The 15,696-nt window shown below is 40.1% G+C and overlaps 1 protein-coding gene across 9 annotated transcripts in view; it reads right to left on the bottom strand.

Moving 5' to 3' along the window:
• Catspere (catsper channel auxiliary subunit epsilon) overlaps positions 1–15,696 on the bottom strand; it is a 120,180-nt gene that overhangs the window by 57,239 nt on the left and 47,245 nt on the right. For 6 of the 9 annotated variants that reach the window (XM_076548029.1, XM_076548034.1, XM_076548031.1 and 3 more), the window contains 4 exons: positions 15,666–15,690; positions 12,311–12,388; positions 3,082–3,188; positions 497–989 (listed from right to left, as the gene is read on the bottom strand). In XM_076548029.1, coding sequence (XP_076404144.1) covers positions 497–989; positions 3,082–3,188; positions 12,311–12,388; positions 15,666–15,690 — 703 coding nt within the window. The remainder of the gene's footprint in view (positions 1–496; positions 990–3,081; positions 3,189–12,310; positions 12,389–15,665; positions 15,691–15,696) is intronic. The other 3 variants (XM_076548036.1, XM_076548037.1, XM_076548030.1) reach the window with 2 other exon arrangements.

Below are 15,696 nucleotides of genomic sequence, written 5' to 3'. Positions count from 1 at the left end.
TTAGGAGCCCAACAATGTCGTTAAAAGAACACTTACATTTTTGTGCAATATTTATGTTTTATGGTGAAAGTGCTTTGGTATCTATTGTCTATAATATTGTGGTAATTTGATTAACTTTTGAAGGCACACAGGGTCTTAGGGGAACATATATGGGGGTGCTTTTGTCCCCACAGTATGACAGCATTGGTCTGCATGACAGCATACAAGATTTTTTTTTTTCTTTGCCACTGGGGATGCATCTTTACTGCTAAGAGACCTCAGAAATCTGAGAGATACAGCTGTCTACATCTTTAAATAAAGTAACTGTGTCTATAGCCCCCTATGAGCTTGAACATGCTGGATCACATATGGCCTTAGGAGCTATGTGGGGTTAATACTTGGCTGGGAGAGACAATAACCATGCAACAGCCGCTCAGATATATCACTGGATATTATAGTAATATGTCTAAATATATGTTGATAACACACATACTCACATATATCATATTTCACTAACCTTAAATAAATATCTGACCGGACACCATCTTCTTCTTTGAATGCCAATAATTTCGGTTTCAGGAACACCTTGAGTTGAGTCCAGTTTTTCAAATGTTCTTTTAGTTTTTAGATAGATAGCACCATTTATTAGAAACATAATTCCATTGTTGAATAGAGCCACATCGCTCACATTGTGCCTTTGAGCATCACTCAGGATACCTGGGGGGACTCTTATTCTGGTCCAGGTACGGAAGGAATTGTTTGTTTGGAAGGTCTCCGTGTCAGTGAGCAGGACAGCAAATGTAGGGATGCAGGAACTCCAGGTAGACATCAATGGGCTCCCCCGTGGTAGCGTGAGCGGCAAATCTCCGGGGGTCTCGGCCATGGTGATCACGGGAAATGTCAGCAGGAAGGCGAGATTTGAGATGAAGCAGTCTTGGAAAGCCACTTTGTTTCCTCGGATCTCCTTCATTAAGTCGTCTGAGGACATTGGCAGGTTGACGACCCAGGTTCTAAGAGAGAAAAAAAATGAAAAAGAAGAAAAATGGTCTCTCCTCTCTCTGATGCATCTCCCATAGTTTATGCATTTTAAAAATTCTAAGCTTTTTATCAACATAGGCTGCCATGGCTCCATTTTATTATTCTTCACTCTAAAAGAGGAAAATAATCTTGACTTTTGATGTTCTTTCTTCTGCAGTGTGTCTCCCTAACTCCACATAAACAGTCCCATCGCCCTCTTTCTTTTTTTTTATTAATTTAAATTTATTTTATGTGCGTTGGTGTGAAGGTGTCAGATCCCCTGGAACTGGAGTTACAGACAGTTGTGAGCTACCATGTGGGTGCTGGGAATTGAACCTGGGTCCTCTGGAAGAGCAGCCAGTGCTCCTGACCACTGAGCCATCTCTCCAGCCCGACCCCCTTCTTCTTAACATACAGTTTTACATATCACCTATTGTTTTCTCGTGCGGCGTGAGGCAGCTTCCTTAGCTGTGCCTCTCCGTCTTATCTCTGGAGTTAACTATCTCATACTTATTAATTTCATCAGTGAGTCCCTCTATGGATATTAATATGTAAAGCAGACATTAACAGGTATTATGCAATGGGTGCAGAGAAACAGGAAACTTTATATACTGCTGAGGGAGATATAAACAGGGCAGTGACTTTGGGACTATGCAGTTTAGCTATTCCTCAAAAACCCAATGTGGAAGATACCATAGGACTTAGAAGTCTCACACCTTTATATATAACGAGGAGAGACAAAACACATTGTCAACTGAAAATCTGCATACAAACGCTCCCAGCAGCATTATACATAGCATAGCTGAAGAAGAATTTAACCAAGATGCTTACTTATCAACTTCAGACTGAGTAAACCATGTGTCATGTTTGTGTAATAGTGGCACTGGGTGGGGAAGTGTAAATGTACCGAACACTCTGAATTAGTGTGAACCATAGTTTAAAACGGTGTATATTATGTGGCATGTAAGTTATCATTCAACAAAGCTTGTTAAAAATAGGAAAGGGCTGGGCGGTGGTGGTGCATGCCTTTAATCCCCGCACTAGAGACAGAGGCAAGCAGATCTCTGAGTTACAGGACTCTGCCTAGTCTACATAGTGAGTTCTTGGACAGCCAATGCTACACAAAGAAACCCTGTCTCGAAAAACAAAACAAACAAAAACAGGAAAGGAACATGTTATCATAACCTTCCCACCCTACTGCTCCATCAGAGACGGCCTTCAGTTTGGTTTTATAGGGATGGCTTCCCCTAACTTCCCACTTCCCAAGTGTTATAAAAGCAGGAAGAATTTGAGCTCCAACTTATTCCTTTGAAGATCCTCTGAGTAGCACTTATTATTCTACCTATTCATTGCAGATTTCTGCATCTCTTGGAATTTGTCTGTTCTCTCAAATCCCAGTTTGAAGGCTCCTGTATACATCACCCCTCCACCCACACTTAGAAGACTCCCTGATTTGGTCGCTTAACTTTCAGGAAAGCACTCTCGACTCCCTCCTGCAGGCCTGGGTCAAGCATTGTGTTACAGAGTAGCCGGGGTCCACCTCTATAACAACATCTCTGTTCCCTTGTTGAAGACAGTAACTGTATCCCTTAGTTACAAGCAGCCTGTCTGTGCCTAGGTGTTCAGGAGGTTAAGAAAGCCTATCTGTACCCTGTAGTGATCTACTACCTTCCATAGTTAACAGATGTTGCCTTTCTGGTTAGGATTTGTGGCTAGGAGGGCCTGTGTGTTAGACCATGGGTAAGTTAATGTGTATGGTGGAGGCATTAACTGTTGCATCCATCAGACTGCTGGAGCCCACTTTCATGGCTGAGCAGGGAACATTTAGGTACATGATCACCCCAATGAGGTTTTTAGATTGAAGGTTCGGTTTTTGAACAAAAAGTGACTCAACCAAGATTCTGACTGGTATTTTCTTAGTTGTTCTTCAGTTGGAATTATCACATTTTTTTCCCCTGTATCATAAAGGAATTCTTTCCTTGGAAATCACATGTCAGATACATTTTATAAAAGTCCACTCATGTTTTCAAAACTCTTTTAAAGCTTCTGATTATTAAATTAAAGATGAATTAAAAAATTAAATACCCATCTGCAGTTAGGGCACCTGGGACGTAGACTTTCTTCTTCATTAGTGTGTGAATGTAAGGGTGCTGTCCCAGGGTGTTCAACAACTTCGTTAGTATTCTGGAATTCTGAAAAAAAAGATAAAGTTTCTTTTATTATTTTCATAGTCAAAGGTATTTGAAAGTACTTTCCTGTATCTAATGATATATTATATTTGTTCTTTTAGTTAAGGTATTATTTATGGCCGGGTGGCGGTGGCTCATGCATTTAATCCCAGCACTCTGGAGACAGAGCCAGGCAGATCTCTGTGAGTTCGAGGCCACCCTGGGGTACAGAGTGAGAAAATTAAAGAAATTGATGCTGTCAATAGAAAGGAAAACATCCTTCACCAAAGTGAAAGGTGTACCAAAGGACACTATCAACAAAGTAAAAAGACCAGCTGGGTGTGGTGGTGCACGCCTTTAATCCTAGCACTTGGGAGGTGGAGCCAGGTGGATCTCTGCTGCAAGTCGCAGGAAAATGTATGGAATCCAGCTACTATCACAAAAGCTACTACTTGGAAAGGTCAAGGACTTTTCAGAAGGTCAAGCCATAGCTTAAGAAGTCTTGTGATATTTTAGCTTTTGTATATATATTAGCCAATTCCTGCAATGATTTCCTTGTATGCTATGTATGCTTCCAAGAACTCCTAACAGTGTATTTTATTTGAAATACCTATCAAGCATACAAGGCCAAATGATCTCCTGAATTAAGGTAAATTAAGCTCAGACCCTCCTTTCTTATATAGCCTTAGTGGCATTTATTATTTATTTATTTTTATCATACAGATTTTTTTTTAACATAAAAACAAGTTTTAATTCAAAAAGTCCAGGGTTACTTGAAACTGGAAAATATTTTCTCTGTAGAAAATAGTGAAAATGATAACATTTCCCCATAAGCCCTTTTAAGCCAAATAATAGCTAAATTATATATACAAATATTGATTAGATTCTGGAATACAGAAGAAACCTATCTGTTCAGAGAGCTATGTTTTACTTAAGCTGTATAAATGAGATTCTTATTCATCTTCCCCTTCACTGATTTATGGCAGACATTTTTCCTATAGGCTAACCCATAATCTAAAAAGATTTTAGCCTCCCCTCCTGGAAGTACAGCTAGCATATTCTTTCATCAGCTTGATACAGTACAAATTCTTATCTTAATAATGAAATGTTTCACTAAAGCTTGCCCAGTGATTGGGCAAAACCAAAACTTATTATAAGCCACAGTCATCCTAGGGTCCTCCTTGCTAGGTAGTCTCCCTGGATCTGTGGGTTGCAGTCTGATTGTCCTTTGTTTTATATCTAGTATCCACCTATGAGTGAGTACATACCATGTTTGTTCTTCTGAGTCTGGGTTACCTCACTCGGGATGATCTTTTCTAGTTCCATCCATTTGCCTGCAAATTTCATGCTGTCATTGTTTTTCTCTGCTGAGTAGTATTCCATTGTGTATGTGTACCACATTTTCTTAATCCATTCTTCAGTTGACGGGCATCTATGTTGTTTCCAGGTTCTGGTTATTATGAATAATGCTGCTATGAACATAGTTGAGCATGTATCTTTGTGGTAAGATTGAGCATTCCTTGGGTATGTCTTGAGGTAGATCATTTCCCAATTTTCTGAGAAACTGCCATACTGATTTCCACAGTGGATGTACAAGTTTGCACTCTGACCAACAGTGGAGGAGTGTTCCCCTTGCTCTGCATCCTCTCCAACATAGACTGTCATTAGTGTTTTTGATCATAGCCATTCTGACAGATGTAAGGTGGTATCTCAGAGTCATTTTGATTTGCATTTCTCTGATGACTAAGAATGTTGAACATTTCCTTAAATGTCTTTCAGCCATTAGAGATTCTTCTTTTGAGAATTCTCTGTTTAGCTCTTCAGCCCATTTTTAAAAATTGGATTGTTCAGTATTTTGATGTCTAGTTTCTTGAGTTCTTTATATACTTTGGAGATCAATCCTCTGTCAGATGTAGGGTTGGTGAAGGTCTTTTCCCATTCTGTAGGCTGTCTTTTTGTCTTATTGACCGTGTCTTTTGCCCTACAAAAGCTTCTCAGTTTCAAGAGGTGCCATTTATTGATGGTTGCTCTCAGTGTCTATGCTACTGGTGTTATATTTAGGAAGTGATCTCTGGTGCCAATACGTTCAAGAGTGCTTCCTACTTTCTTTTCTATTAAGTTTAGTGTAACTGGATTCATGTTCAGGTCTTTGATCCACTTGGACTTGAGTTTTGTGCATGGTGACAGATATGGATCTATTTGTAATCTTTTACATATTGACATCCAGTTATGCCAGCACCATTTGTTGAAGATACTTTCTTTTTTCCATTATATAGTTTTGGCTTCTTTGTAAAAAATCAGGTGTTCATATGTGCGTTGATTAATGTCAGGGTCTTCAATTTGATCCCATTGGTCCGTATGTCGGTTTTTATATCAGTACCAAGCTGTTTTTATTACTATAGCTCTATAGTAGAGTTTGAGGTCAGAGATGGTGATGCCTCCAAAGGTTGCTTTATCGTATAGGATTCTTTTAGCTATCCTGGGTCTTTTGTTTTTCCATATGAAGTTGAGTGTTTTTCTTTCCAAGTATGTGAAGAATTCTGTTGGGATTTTGATGGGGATTGCATTGAATCTGTAGATTGCTTTTGGTAAGATTGCCATTTTTACTATGTTAATCCTACCTATCCATGAGCATGGGAGATCCTTCCATTTTCTGATATCTTTTTCAATTTCTTTCTTTAGAGATTTAAAGTTCTTATCAAAAAGGTCCTTCACTTGTTTATTAGTGTTATCCCAAGGTATTTTATATTATTTGTGGCTATTGTAAAGGGTGATATTTCTCTGACTTCTTTCTCATCCTTTTCATCATTTGTGTATAGGAGAGCTACTGATTTTTTTGAGTTGATCTTGTATCCTGCTACTTTACTGAAGGAGTTTATCAGCTGTAGGAGTTCCCTGGTAGAATTTTTGGGGTCACTTATCTATACTATCATATCATCTACAAATAGAGAAAGTTTGACTTCTTCCTTTCCAATTTGTATCCCTTTGATCTCCTGTCATTGTCTTATTGCTCTAGCAAGAACTTCTAGTACTATATTGAATAAATATGGGAAGAGTGGACAGCCTTGTCTTGTTCCTGATTTTAGTGGAATTGCTTTGAGTTCCTCTCCATTTAATTTGATGGTGGCTGTTGGCTTGCTATAAATTGCCTTTATTATGTTTAGGTATGTTCTCTGTATTTCTGATTTCTCCAAGACCTTTATAATGAAGGAGTGTTGGATTTTGTCAAAGGACTTTTCAGCATCTAATGAAATGATCATGTGTTTTTTTTTTTTTCTTTTAGTTTGTTTATGTGGTGTCCATTTCTTTCAGACTTTCCTATTTTGTGGAATACAGGTTTTTGAAGTATGACCTGATAATTCTCTGGATTTCCTCATTGTCTATTGTTATGTCTCTTTTTTCATTTCTGATTTTGTTAATTTGGATGCTCTCTCTCTCTTTTTTTTTTTTTTATTGTTCGAGATAGGGTTTCTCTGTGTAGTTTTGCGCCTTTTCTGGAACTCACTTTGTAGACCAGGCTGGCCTCGAACTCACAGAGATCCGCCTGCCTCTGCCTCCTGAGTGTTGGGATTAAAGGCATGCGCCGCCGCCGCCGCCGCCGCCGCCGCCGCCGCCGCCGCCGCCGCCACCACCACCACCACCACCACCACCACCTGGCTAGAACCAACTCTTTCTTTAATTGATTCTTTGTATTGTTCTCTTGGTTTCTATTTCATTGATTTCAGCCCTCAATTTGATTATTTCCTGGTGTCTATTCCTCCTGGGTGAGTTTGTTTCTTTTTGTTCTAGAGCTTTCAGGTGTGCATTTAGTGCTATGAATTTTCCTCTCAGTGCTGCTTTCACAGTGTCCCATAAGTTTGGGTATATTGTACTTTCATTTTCATTGAATTCTAGGAAATCTTTAATTTCTTTTTTTCTTCCTTGACCCATTGGTGCTTCAGGTGGGTATTATTCAGTTTCCATGATATTATAGGTTTTCTATAGTTTTTGTTGTTGAAATCTAACTTTAAGGCATGGTGGTCTGATAAAATACAGGAGGTTATTCCAATGTTTTTGTATCTGTTAAGATTTGCTTTGTGACCAAGCATGTGGTCAATTTTCGAGAAGGTTCCATGGGATGCTGAGAAGGTATATTCTTTTGTGTTAGGGTGGAATTCTGTAGATATCTATTAAGTCCATTTGAGTCATAACATCTGTTAGGTCCTTTATTTCATGCTTAAGTTTCAGTCTGGTAGATTTGTCCATTGGTGAGAGTGGTGTGTTGAAATCTCCCATTACTAGTATGTGGGGTTTGATGTGCAATTTAAGCTTTAGTAATGTTTCTTTTACAAATGTGGGCCTTTGTATTTGGGGCATGAATGTTCAGAACTGAGACTTCATCTTGCTGGATTTTCCCTGTGATAAATATGTAATGTCCTTCCCGATCTCTTTCGATTGATTTTAGTTTGAAGTCTATTTTATTAGATATTAGGATAGCTACACCAGCTTGCTTCTTAAGACCATTTGATTGGAAAGCATTTTCCCAGCCTTTTACTCTGAGGTAGTGTCTGTCTTTGAAGTTTAGGTGTGTTTCTTGTATGCAGCAAATGGATGGATCCTGTTTTCATATCTGTTCTGTTAGCCTGTGTCTTTTTATAGGTGAGTTGAGACGATTGATATTGATGGATATTAATGACCAATGATTGTTAATTCCTGTTATTTTTTGGTGGTAGTGTTGTGTTTCCCTTCTTTGGTATTTGTTAGTGTGGGATTATTTATTGCCTGAGTTTTTATGGGTGTGTTTAATTCTCTTAGGTTGGATTTTTCCTTCTAGTGCTTTCTGTAGGGCTGGATTTGTGGATAGGTATTGCTTAAATCTGGTTTTATCATGGAATATTTTGTTTACTTCATCTATGATGATTGAGAGTTTTGCTGGGTATAACAGTCTGGGTTGTCATCCATGGTCTCTTAGTGTCTGCATAACGTTTGTCCAGAATCTTCTAGCTTTCACAGTCTCTACTGGGAAGTCTGGTATTATTCTGATGGGTCTGCCTTTGTATGTTACTTGGCCTTTTTCCTTTGCAGCTCTTAACATGTTTTTCTTTGTTCTGTATGTGTTTAGTGTTTTGATTATTATGTGGCAAGGGAACTTTTTTTTTTTTTTTTTTTTTTTTTTTTAGATCCAGCCTATTTGGTGTTCTGTAAGCTTCTTGTATTTTCATAGGTAGGGAAAGTTTTCTTCTATGATTTTGTTGAATATATTTTCTGTGCCTTTAAGTTGGTATTTTTCCCCTTCTATCCCTGTTTTTCTTAGGTTTGGTCTTTTTGATTTGTTTTGTTTTTTGTTTTTTTGAGACAGGGTTTCTCTGTGTAGTTTTGGAGCCTGTCCTGGATCTTGCTCTGTAGACCAGGCTGGCCTTGAACTCACAGAGATCAGTCTGCCTCTGCCTCCCAAGTGCTGGGATTAAAGGCGTGTGCCACCAACCACCCGGCAGTTTTGGTCTTTTTATGGTGTCCCAAATTTCCTGGATGTTTTGTGTTACTTTTTTGGCTTTAGTGTTTTCTTTGACTGACGAGTCTATTTTCTCTATTGTGTCTTCAACGTCAGAGATTCTCTGTTCCATCTCTTGCATTCTGTTGGTTATGCTTGCATCTGTAGTTCCTGTTCATTTAGTCAGATCTTCTATTCCAGCATTCCCTCAGTTTGTGTCTTCTTTATTGTCTCAATTTCAGTTTTCTAATCTTGAACTGTTTCCTTCATCTGTTTAATTGCTTTTTCTTGGCTTTCTTTGATTTCTTCCAATTTTTTGTTTGTTTTTTCTTTCATTTCTTTAAGGGAATTTTTCATTTCCTCTTTAAAGGAGTTTTTCATTTCTCTCTAAGGGCCTCTATCATTTTCTTAAAGTCATTTTTAGGATTGATTTCTTCTGCGTTTGTATGCTCAGGTCTTGCAGGTGTAGAATCACTAGGTTCTGATGGTGTCATATAGGTCTTTATGTTGTTGCCTGTATTTTTGCACCGGGGTCCACTCATCTCTTCCTCCGCTCAGTGCAGATGGTGTCTGTGTCTGAAGGTGCCTCTCTTGTTCCAATTGATAGTCTTGGTTCACTGGGAGTTCTTTGTCGAATCAGTGCTGTTGGGCTCTGTTTCTCCGGGAGCAGCTTAGTCAAACACTAGTTGTCAGCTGCTGTAGCTCCCATGGCCCTCGGCATTCCCCCCATCTCCCCCCCCCACCCCTGCTCCCACCCCCCAATTCCCTCCTCTTCTCCATCCAGGAAAGGGCAGGTTTCCCTTGAGTACCAATAAAACATGGCCTATCAAGCGGCAGTAAGACTAAGCACCTCCCCATGTATTAAGGCCAGGCAAAGCAACCCTGTAGGAGGAGTAAGGTCCAAAATGCCAGCAAAAGAGTCAGAGACAGCCCCTGTTCCTGTTGTTAGGAGTCCCACAAGAGGACCAATCTACACAACTGTAACATATATGCAGAGTGTCTAGGTCAGTCCCATACAGGCTCCCTGGCTGTCTGTTCAGTCTCTGCAAGGCCCTTTAAGTCCAGATTCGCTGATTGTGTGAGTCTTCCTGTGGTGTCCTTGACCCCTCTGGCGCCTACACTCCTTTCTCCTCAAAAGAAAGCATTTAGTTGGGGCTGGCTCACAGTTTCAGAGGCTTAGTCCATTATCATCACAGCAGGAGCATAGCAGGATGCAGGCAAACCGGATGCTGGAGACGGAGCTGCGAGTTCCATGTCCAGATTCATAGGCAGCAGGAAGAGAGAGCCCTGGGCCTAGCCTGGGCTTTTGAAACCTCAAAGCCAACCTCCAGTGACACACTTCCTCTAACAAGGCCACACCTACTCCAGCAAGGCCACACCTCCTAATCTTTCTCACGTAGTGACACTCCCTGATAACTAAGCATTCAAATATATGAGCCTCTGAGGATCATTCTTATTCAAACCACCACAACCACCAAATTATCAGTGCACACTCTTACAAAGCAGATCTTGATTCCTAACATAGTCTACAAGATGGTCTTGGAACACCTCAGAATGCCAGAATGTAGAAAAAAAGAAGGGTTGAAATCAGACCAAATGGAACCAATGGTAGGAATCTGTCAAAAGGGATACATAAGTCTAATGAATGGGTCCCAGTAAATAGGCAGTGTTGTGTTATAACCCAAGACCATGGGTTGTAACATGGAATAAGTATGTAAGTCGGTACTGATATAAAAAAAAAAAGCATTGAGCAAATGAATGAGTAACGCATAAGTCTCCCACACAGAAAAAAAAATTATAAAAAAATTATGTAAACTGCTTTAAGAAAGTAGAGTGTGAACCCAAGAAATGGCTCAGAGGATAAAGGCATGTGCCACCAAACCTGATGACCCAAGTTCAATCCCTAGGATACACATGGTAGGAGAACGGCCTTCTGGCCTCCACATGTGTGCTCTTGTCACACACATTGCCAGGCTGCACTGTTAGTCCAGACCCTCAGCACAACCTGACGGCAAAAGTTCCGGACCTTGGTGGTATTTCTCCTTGAGAGGTCTAACTCCAGCCTCATTATGAGAAAAAAGCTCAGATAAATGGCAGCTTATTGACATGGCTGCACAATACCTGACTAGGAATCTTCAAAATTGTCAAGGTCACAAAAAGCATCTAGGTATTATTACAACAAAGGAGCACCTAAGAGGGAACTGGGCAACCAAATGTAAAGCGTTACTCTGATGGAATTTGGGAACAGAAAAAGGGGAGTGTTGGGGAAAGACCAATATGGACTCCAGTCAATAACATTGTAGTAATATTTCATAAATTGTGATCAATATACAAGTATAAGAATAATAGGAGGAACTATCTTTGCAATAATTGTATTAATATAAAACCATTTTAAAATAAAAACTTTATTTAACAAATGAATGGAAGGTAAGAATATGTGAGCCTTGTATTAAAAACTCTCTCAAAAAGCTTCATATGAAGTGTTTATATTTCAAAGGCAGATACACAGCTGGATATTTTAATATTTCTATTTTGTTAAAAACAAAAAGAAACAAGAATATTTATTCCACACTAGTTATCTATTTTAATATGGATACTGTGCTCAATTAGAACACAAATGTGAACACATTTTTAAATAGTAGGAAGCTGTAAACGTGAAACAGGAGGTTTGTTAAACAACCAAATGAAACGTCTACCACTGATGTGAATAGGCCGATGAATGGGTTTAGACAGAATTAGAAGGAGTTAATGACCAATGACCTGGCGCCAGTCAAAAACACCTCGGAGGGCTGCTGACAGGGCTCAGTCGGTTGTGGTGTAAGCCTGGCAACCTGAGTTCAACCCTTGGAATCCAAATAAAGGTGGAAGGACTGATTCCACAAAGCTGTCTTATGGCCTCTCCACACATGCCCTGGCGTGTCCCTAGTCCCAAAACATCTTATGCAAGCATTCACACACACACACACACACACACACACACACACACACACACACACACACACACACACCCCACACAGTCCTTACCCATTAAGATAGCAACAGGCTCATGAGAGAGTAATAGCCTATACTGATTTTCTTCAGTATGTTTAGTTGTAACAGAATACAAAATTTAAGTCTCCAGGGGGCTGGAGAGATGGCTCAGCGGTTTCTTAACTAGCTGCTCTTCCAGAGGTCCTGAGTTCAATTCCCAGAAACCACATGGTGGCTCAAAACCATCTGTAATGAGATCTGGCGCCCTCTTCTGGCCTGTAGGCATACATGCAGACAGAAAACTGTATGCGTAGTACATAAATAAATCTTAAAAAAAGAAAAATTAAGTCTCCAAAGCAGTAAATTTGTAACAAGCAGAAGGAAGGGCTGACACATTTGCTGGGTTGCACCTTAGCTGTGTTCTTAAGGCATGACTACAATAGAGATATTCACAGGACATCCTTAAGGCACAGGAATGACCCATCTCTTTCCCCCATGAGAAGAATGCTCGACGGAGAGGTTTACAATCGTAGATCAAGTGCAAGTTCAAGACACTTAGAGTGGCTAAGCTGAACAAGGCACCGTAACGGTGTTTTAAACTGACTTCAGGCAGCTTAGAATCCTCTCCATTGATTATAGCTTATACCTGATCCTCAAAAGAGACAGGCAGCCCATGTGATCTGACCTAGGACAGTATTGTACTTACATGTGAAGGTCTTGTTGCAGTCCACTGCAGCTCTTCTTTGCTGGAACTTTCTGGATCATACACCCATATAGTGACAGACTATAGAAGAAAACATGAGAGGCATAAATCTGGCTCAGTAGGTCATTAAAAAAAAAAAAAGGGACACCACATTGTCACTTTCCAGCTGCTGCACAGTAGTTTCAGTGGTAGACCTTCCCCAGCACTGAGGGAGAGCTCCTTCCTCCTGAGAGCACCGCTCAGATAGATGAAGAATGGCATTTTGATGTAGTTTGACTCTGTGTTTGTCTTGTGGGAAACTGTGGGGGTCTCTCCCTGTGTTCAAGGTCCATGTTCAATTTCCCTTGCCCATTTTTCCTCTAGGTTGCTGTTAAGATGGGGACAGTTGTCTCTGTCCTTCTATATCTGCCTGGAAGTTGTCATTATTTTGCTCAAAATACTTGGTAATTTTTTCAGGCTGGAGAGGTGGCTTAGGGGTTAAGAGTGCTGACAGCTTGTTCAAAGGACCTGGGTTCAGTTCCCAGCACACACGTGGTGGCTCACAACCATCTGTAACTCCAGTCCTAGAGGACCCAACACCCTCCTCTGTGGGCACTGCATGTACCTGGTGCCCAGGCCAAAAAAAAAAAAATCGATACACATAAAAACAAATAAACATTAAAAACACTTTGTAATTTTCATTTTGGTTTCTTTTATAGCCTAGAAACACATGTGTTTAAAATCTCCATCACATGGGGATTGGGGAGATGGCTCAGTGTTTAAGGGCACTGGCTGCTCTTCCAGAAGAGCCCGGCTTGATTCCCATACATGGTGGCAAACAACCATCTGTGACTCCAGCTCCAGGGAATCAGGGGCCCTGTGCTGGCCTCCAAAGGCACTCCATGTGCACGGTGCACAGACATACATGCTGGCAACAAAACACTCACACATAATTCTAGCAATTTAGAAGTCAGGAGGATTGCAAGTTCAAAGCCAGTTTGGATTGCCTAGTGAGAGAGGAAAACAAAACAAAAAAATTTGAACCTGGAGTTTATTTATTTATTTTTTTTAGTAATTCTATCATCAATCCCTAAGTTAACTGCCTAGTAGTTACAGAACGCATGGCCCATTGTCTCAGTCCTTCAGCCTTTGCTGAGGTATACAGCCTGCTGAATGCTCCGTATGTTTGAGATGGGTATACAGTATGAGACATTAACTACAGTATTATCAATAATTACTATATTAAGTTTATTCATGGCATTTAATTATTTGCTGACTCCCAGTGATGGTTTTAGCTGCATCTGAGTTAGCCATTGAGATGGTCTGGCCTTTGAGAGCTTCTCCTAGCTTCTCTGTTTTGTTGTGAAGAGCTGGGTGGCAGGCTTCTTTTACTTCCTTTTGTAGTGGTCCTTAGGTCTCTTCAATATGGGGATGGAGTCTTTTTGGAAAATCTTAGTGATAAGTTCCTAAGTCTATGCCAGGCGGTGGTGGCGCATGCCTTTAATCCCTCCTTTAATCCCAGCACTCGGGAGGCAGAGGCGGGCGGATCTCTGTGAGTTCGAGGCCAGCCTGGTCTCCAAAGCGAGTTCCAGGAAAGGTGCAAAGCTACACAGAGAAACCCTGTCTTGAAAAACCAAAAACCAAAAACCAAAAACCAAAAAAAAAAAAAAAAAAAAAAAGTTCCTAAGTCCTGTGATGATGTTTTATATCCTTTATTTTGATGCTATTCTAGGTGATGCTGACAGATTCCTGGGATGTATAATACCAATATATAACAGTACAGGATTGTTTTATGTCTTCCAGACATGTAGATGTTTATTTATTATTGTTCATGTACATGTGTTATGTGGTTGGTGGCTGTGTCATGGTGCATCGGTGGAGGTCGGAGGACGATTTCTGGAGTTGCTTCTCTCCTTCCATGTTTAAGTGGGTTCCGGGAATGGAACTCGGGTCTCGGTGCTTGCACAGCAAGGACCACTCCCTGCTGTTGATACTTCTTTTCGCTATTTTATTCTAACTTTTTGCATATTTAAAAAAAGATGTCAACAATTTTTGGAACTGAGTCAGGTTTTAGGTTTTAGAGTTATGCTGGATTTATAAATTGAATAAGCAGCTTTGTATAATGTTTTTAGACAAGCAGTAATGACACAGTAGTGAGGGTAGGGACTTGTCCTGCCTGCTTCTGTGTGCCCAGTACATAGATTAAGAGGTGCTGGAGATGAGATAGTCACAATCTGCTGGGACATCATTAGCGTCGTTTGCTCTGTAAAGGCTAGCAAGGACTCAGAGGAGACCATCTGTTGCTGGCACTTTTGAGAATACTTGTAAATTGTCTTCCCACTCTCTTTAATAGAACTTGGCCCTGCCCAGTGCTCTACTTCTGTGTGGTCAACTCAGTTACTACATATTGCTAGAAAAATCTAGACTTAAAACTCATTATCAGAGCGTTTCATACATTATATGTTTTGACTAACTGTAATTATGTCTTTTTTGTTTCTGGTTGTTGTTGTTGTTTCTTGGCACAGTGTTTTAGACAGGGTCTTGCCAGGTAGCCCAAAACCGATTGTTCTATACCCTTGATAACATTTGAGATAATCAGCTGATTGAACCCACTGTATAGCTGAGGATAACCTTGAACTCTGGACCTTTGTCTCTGGAGTGCTGACATTACAGGCATGGACCAGCCACCACATCCAATTTATGTGGTGCTGGGAATTGAACCAAGGGCTTTGCACAAGCCAGCAAAGTATTCTACCAAATAAGCTACATCTCCAGCCTTTAAAATTTTAATTTCATGAAATTTTTTTTGAGACAAGATCTTATTTGTACCTCAGGCTGGCCTCAAATTCCTGATGCTCCTGCACCATCCTCCTCATTGCTCAGACTACAAACCATGTCTGGATCCTGTAAGGCTTTTGTATCATGTGGGTTAGACTTATCAAGTGAACCATGTAATAAAACTGAGAACATTCAGTGATACTAATTTATAAAACCATGATACATGCTACATTATATTCATAAAATACGTTAACATGAACTTTATGAAAAATCATTATTTTACCAAATAAGAAAAACCAAGAAAATGTCTGCCAATAGTTTCAAAATTTCTTTAGTGTTTCAACAGAAGACACTTGGATAATCCTCTCTGTTTCTGCTATTTAAGGGGAGAATATTGGGGGAAAGATCCACCTTGTGTAAATATATGGTTGAACTTCCCTGACTAGGCCTCCTGGCAAACCAAGGGGTCTTCAAAACATACTCTGAGCACTGCTGCTCCATGGGAAATTCATGGCAAAAATACCTTGGGAAATTCCTCACCTGGAAACATAAATGATAAGATAATGACATGTGGTGGATATGCAAAATTGACAAAAGTTACCTGGGTTAAATTTTCATAAACGTCTCTGTTG

This window comes from Peromyscus maniculatus, chromosome 11 (assembly GCF_049852395.1).
Source record: "Peromyscus maniculatus bairdii isolate BWxNUB_F1_BW_parent chromosome 11, HU_Pman_BW_mat_3.1, whole genome shotgun sequence".
Lineage (NCBI taxonomy): Eukaryota > Metazoa > Chordata > Mammalia > Rodentia > Cricetidae > Peromyscus > Peromyscus maniculatus.
The sequence above is the reverse complement of the archived record's forward strand: the minus strand, read 5'-3'. Positions and strand labels throughout refer to the sequence as shown.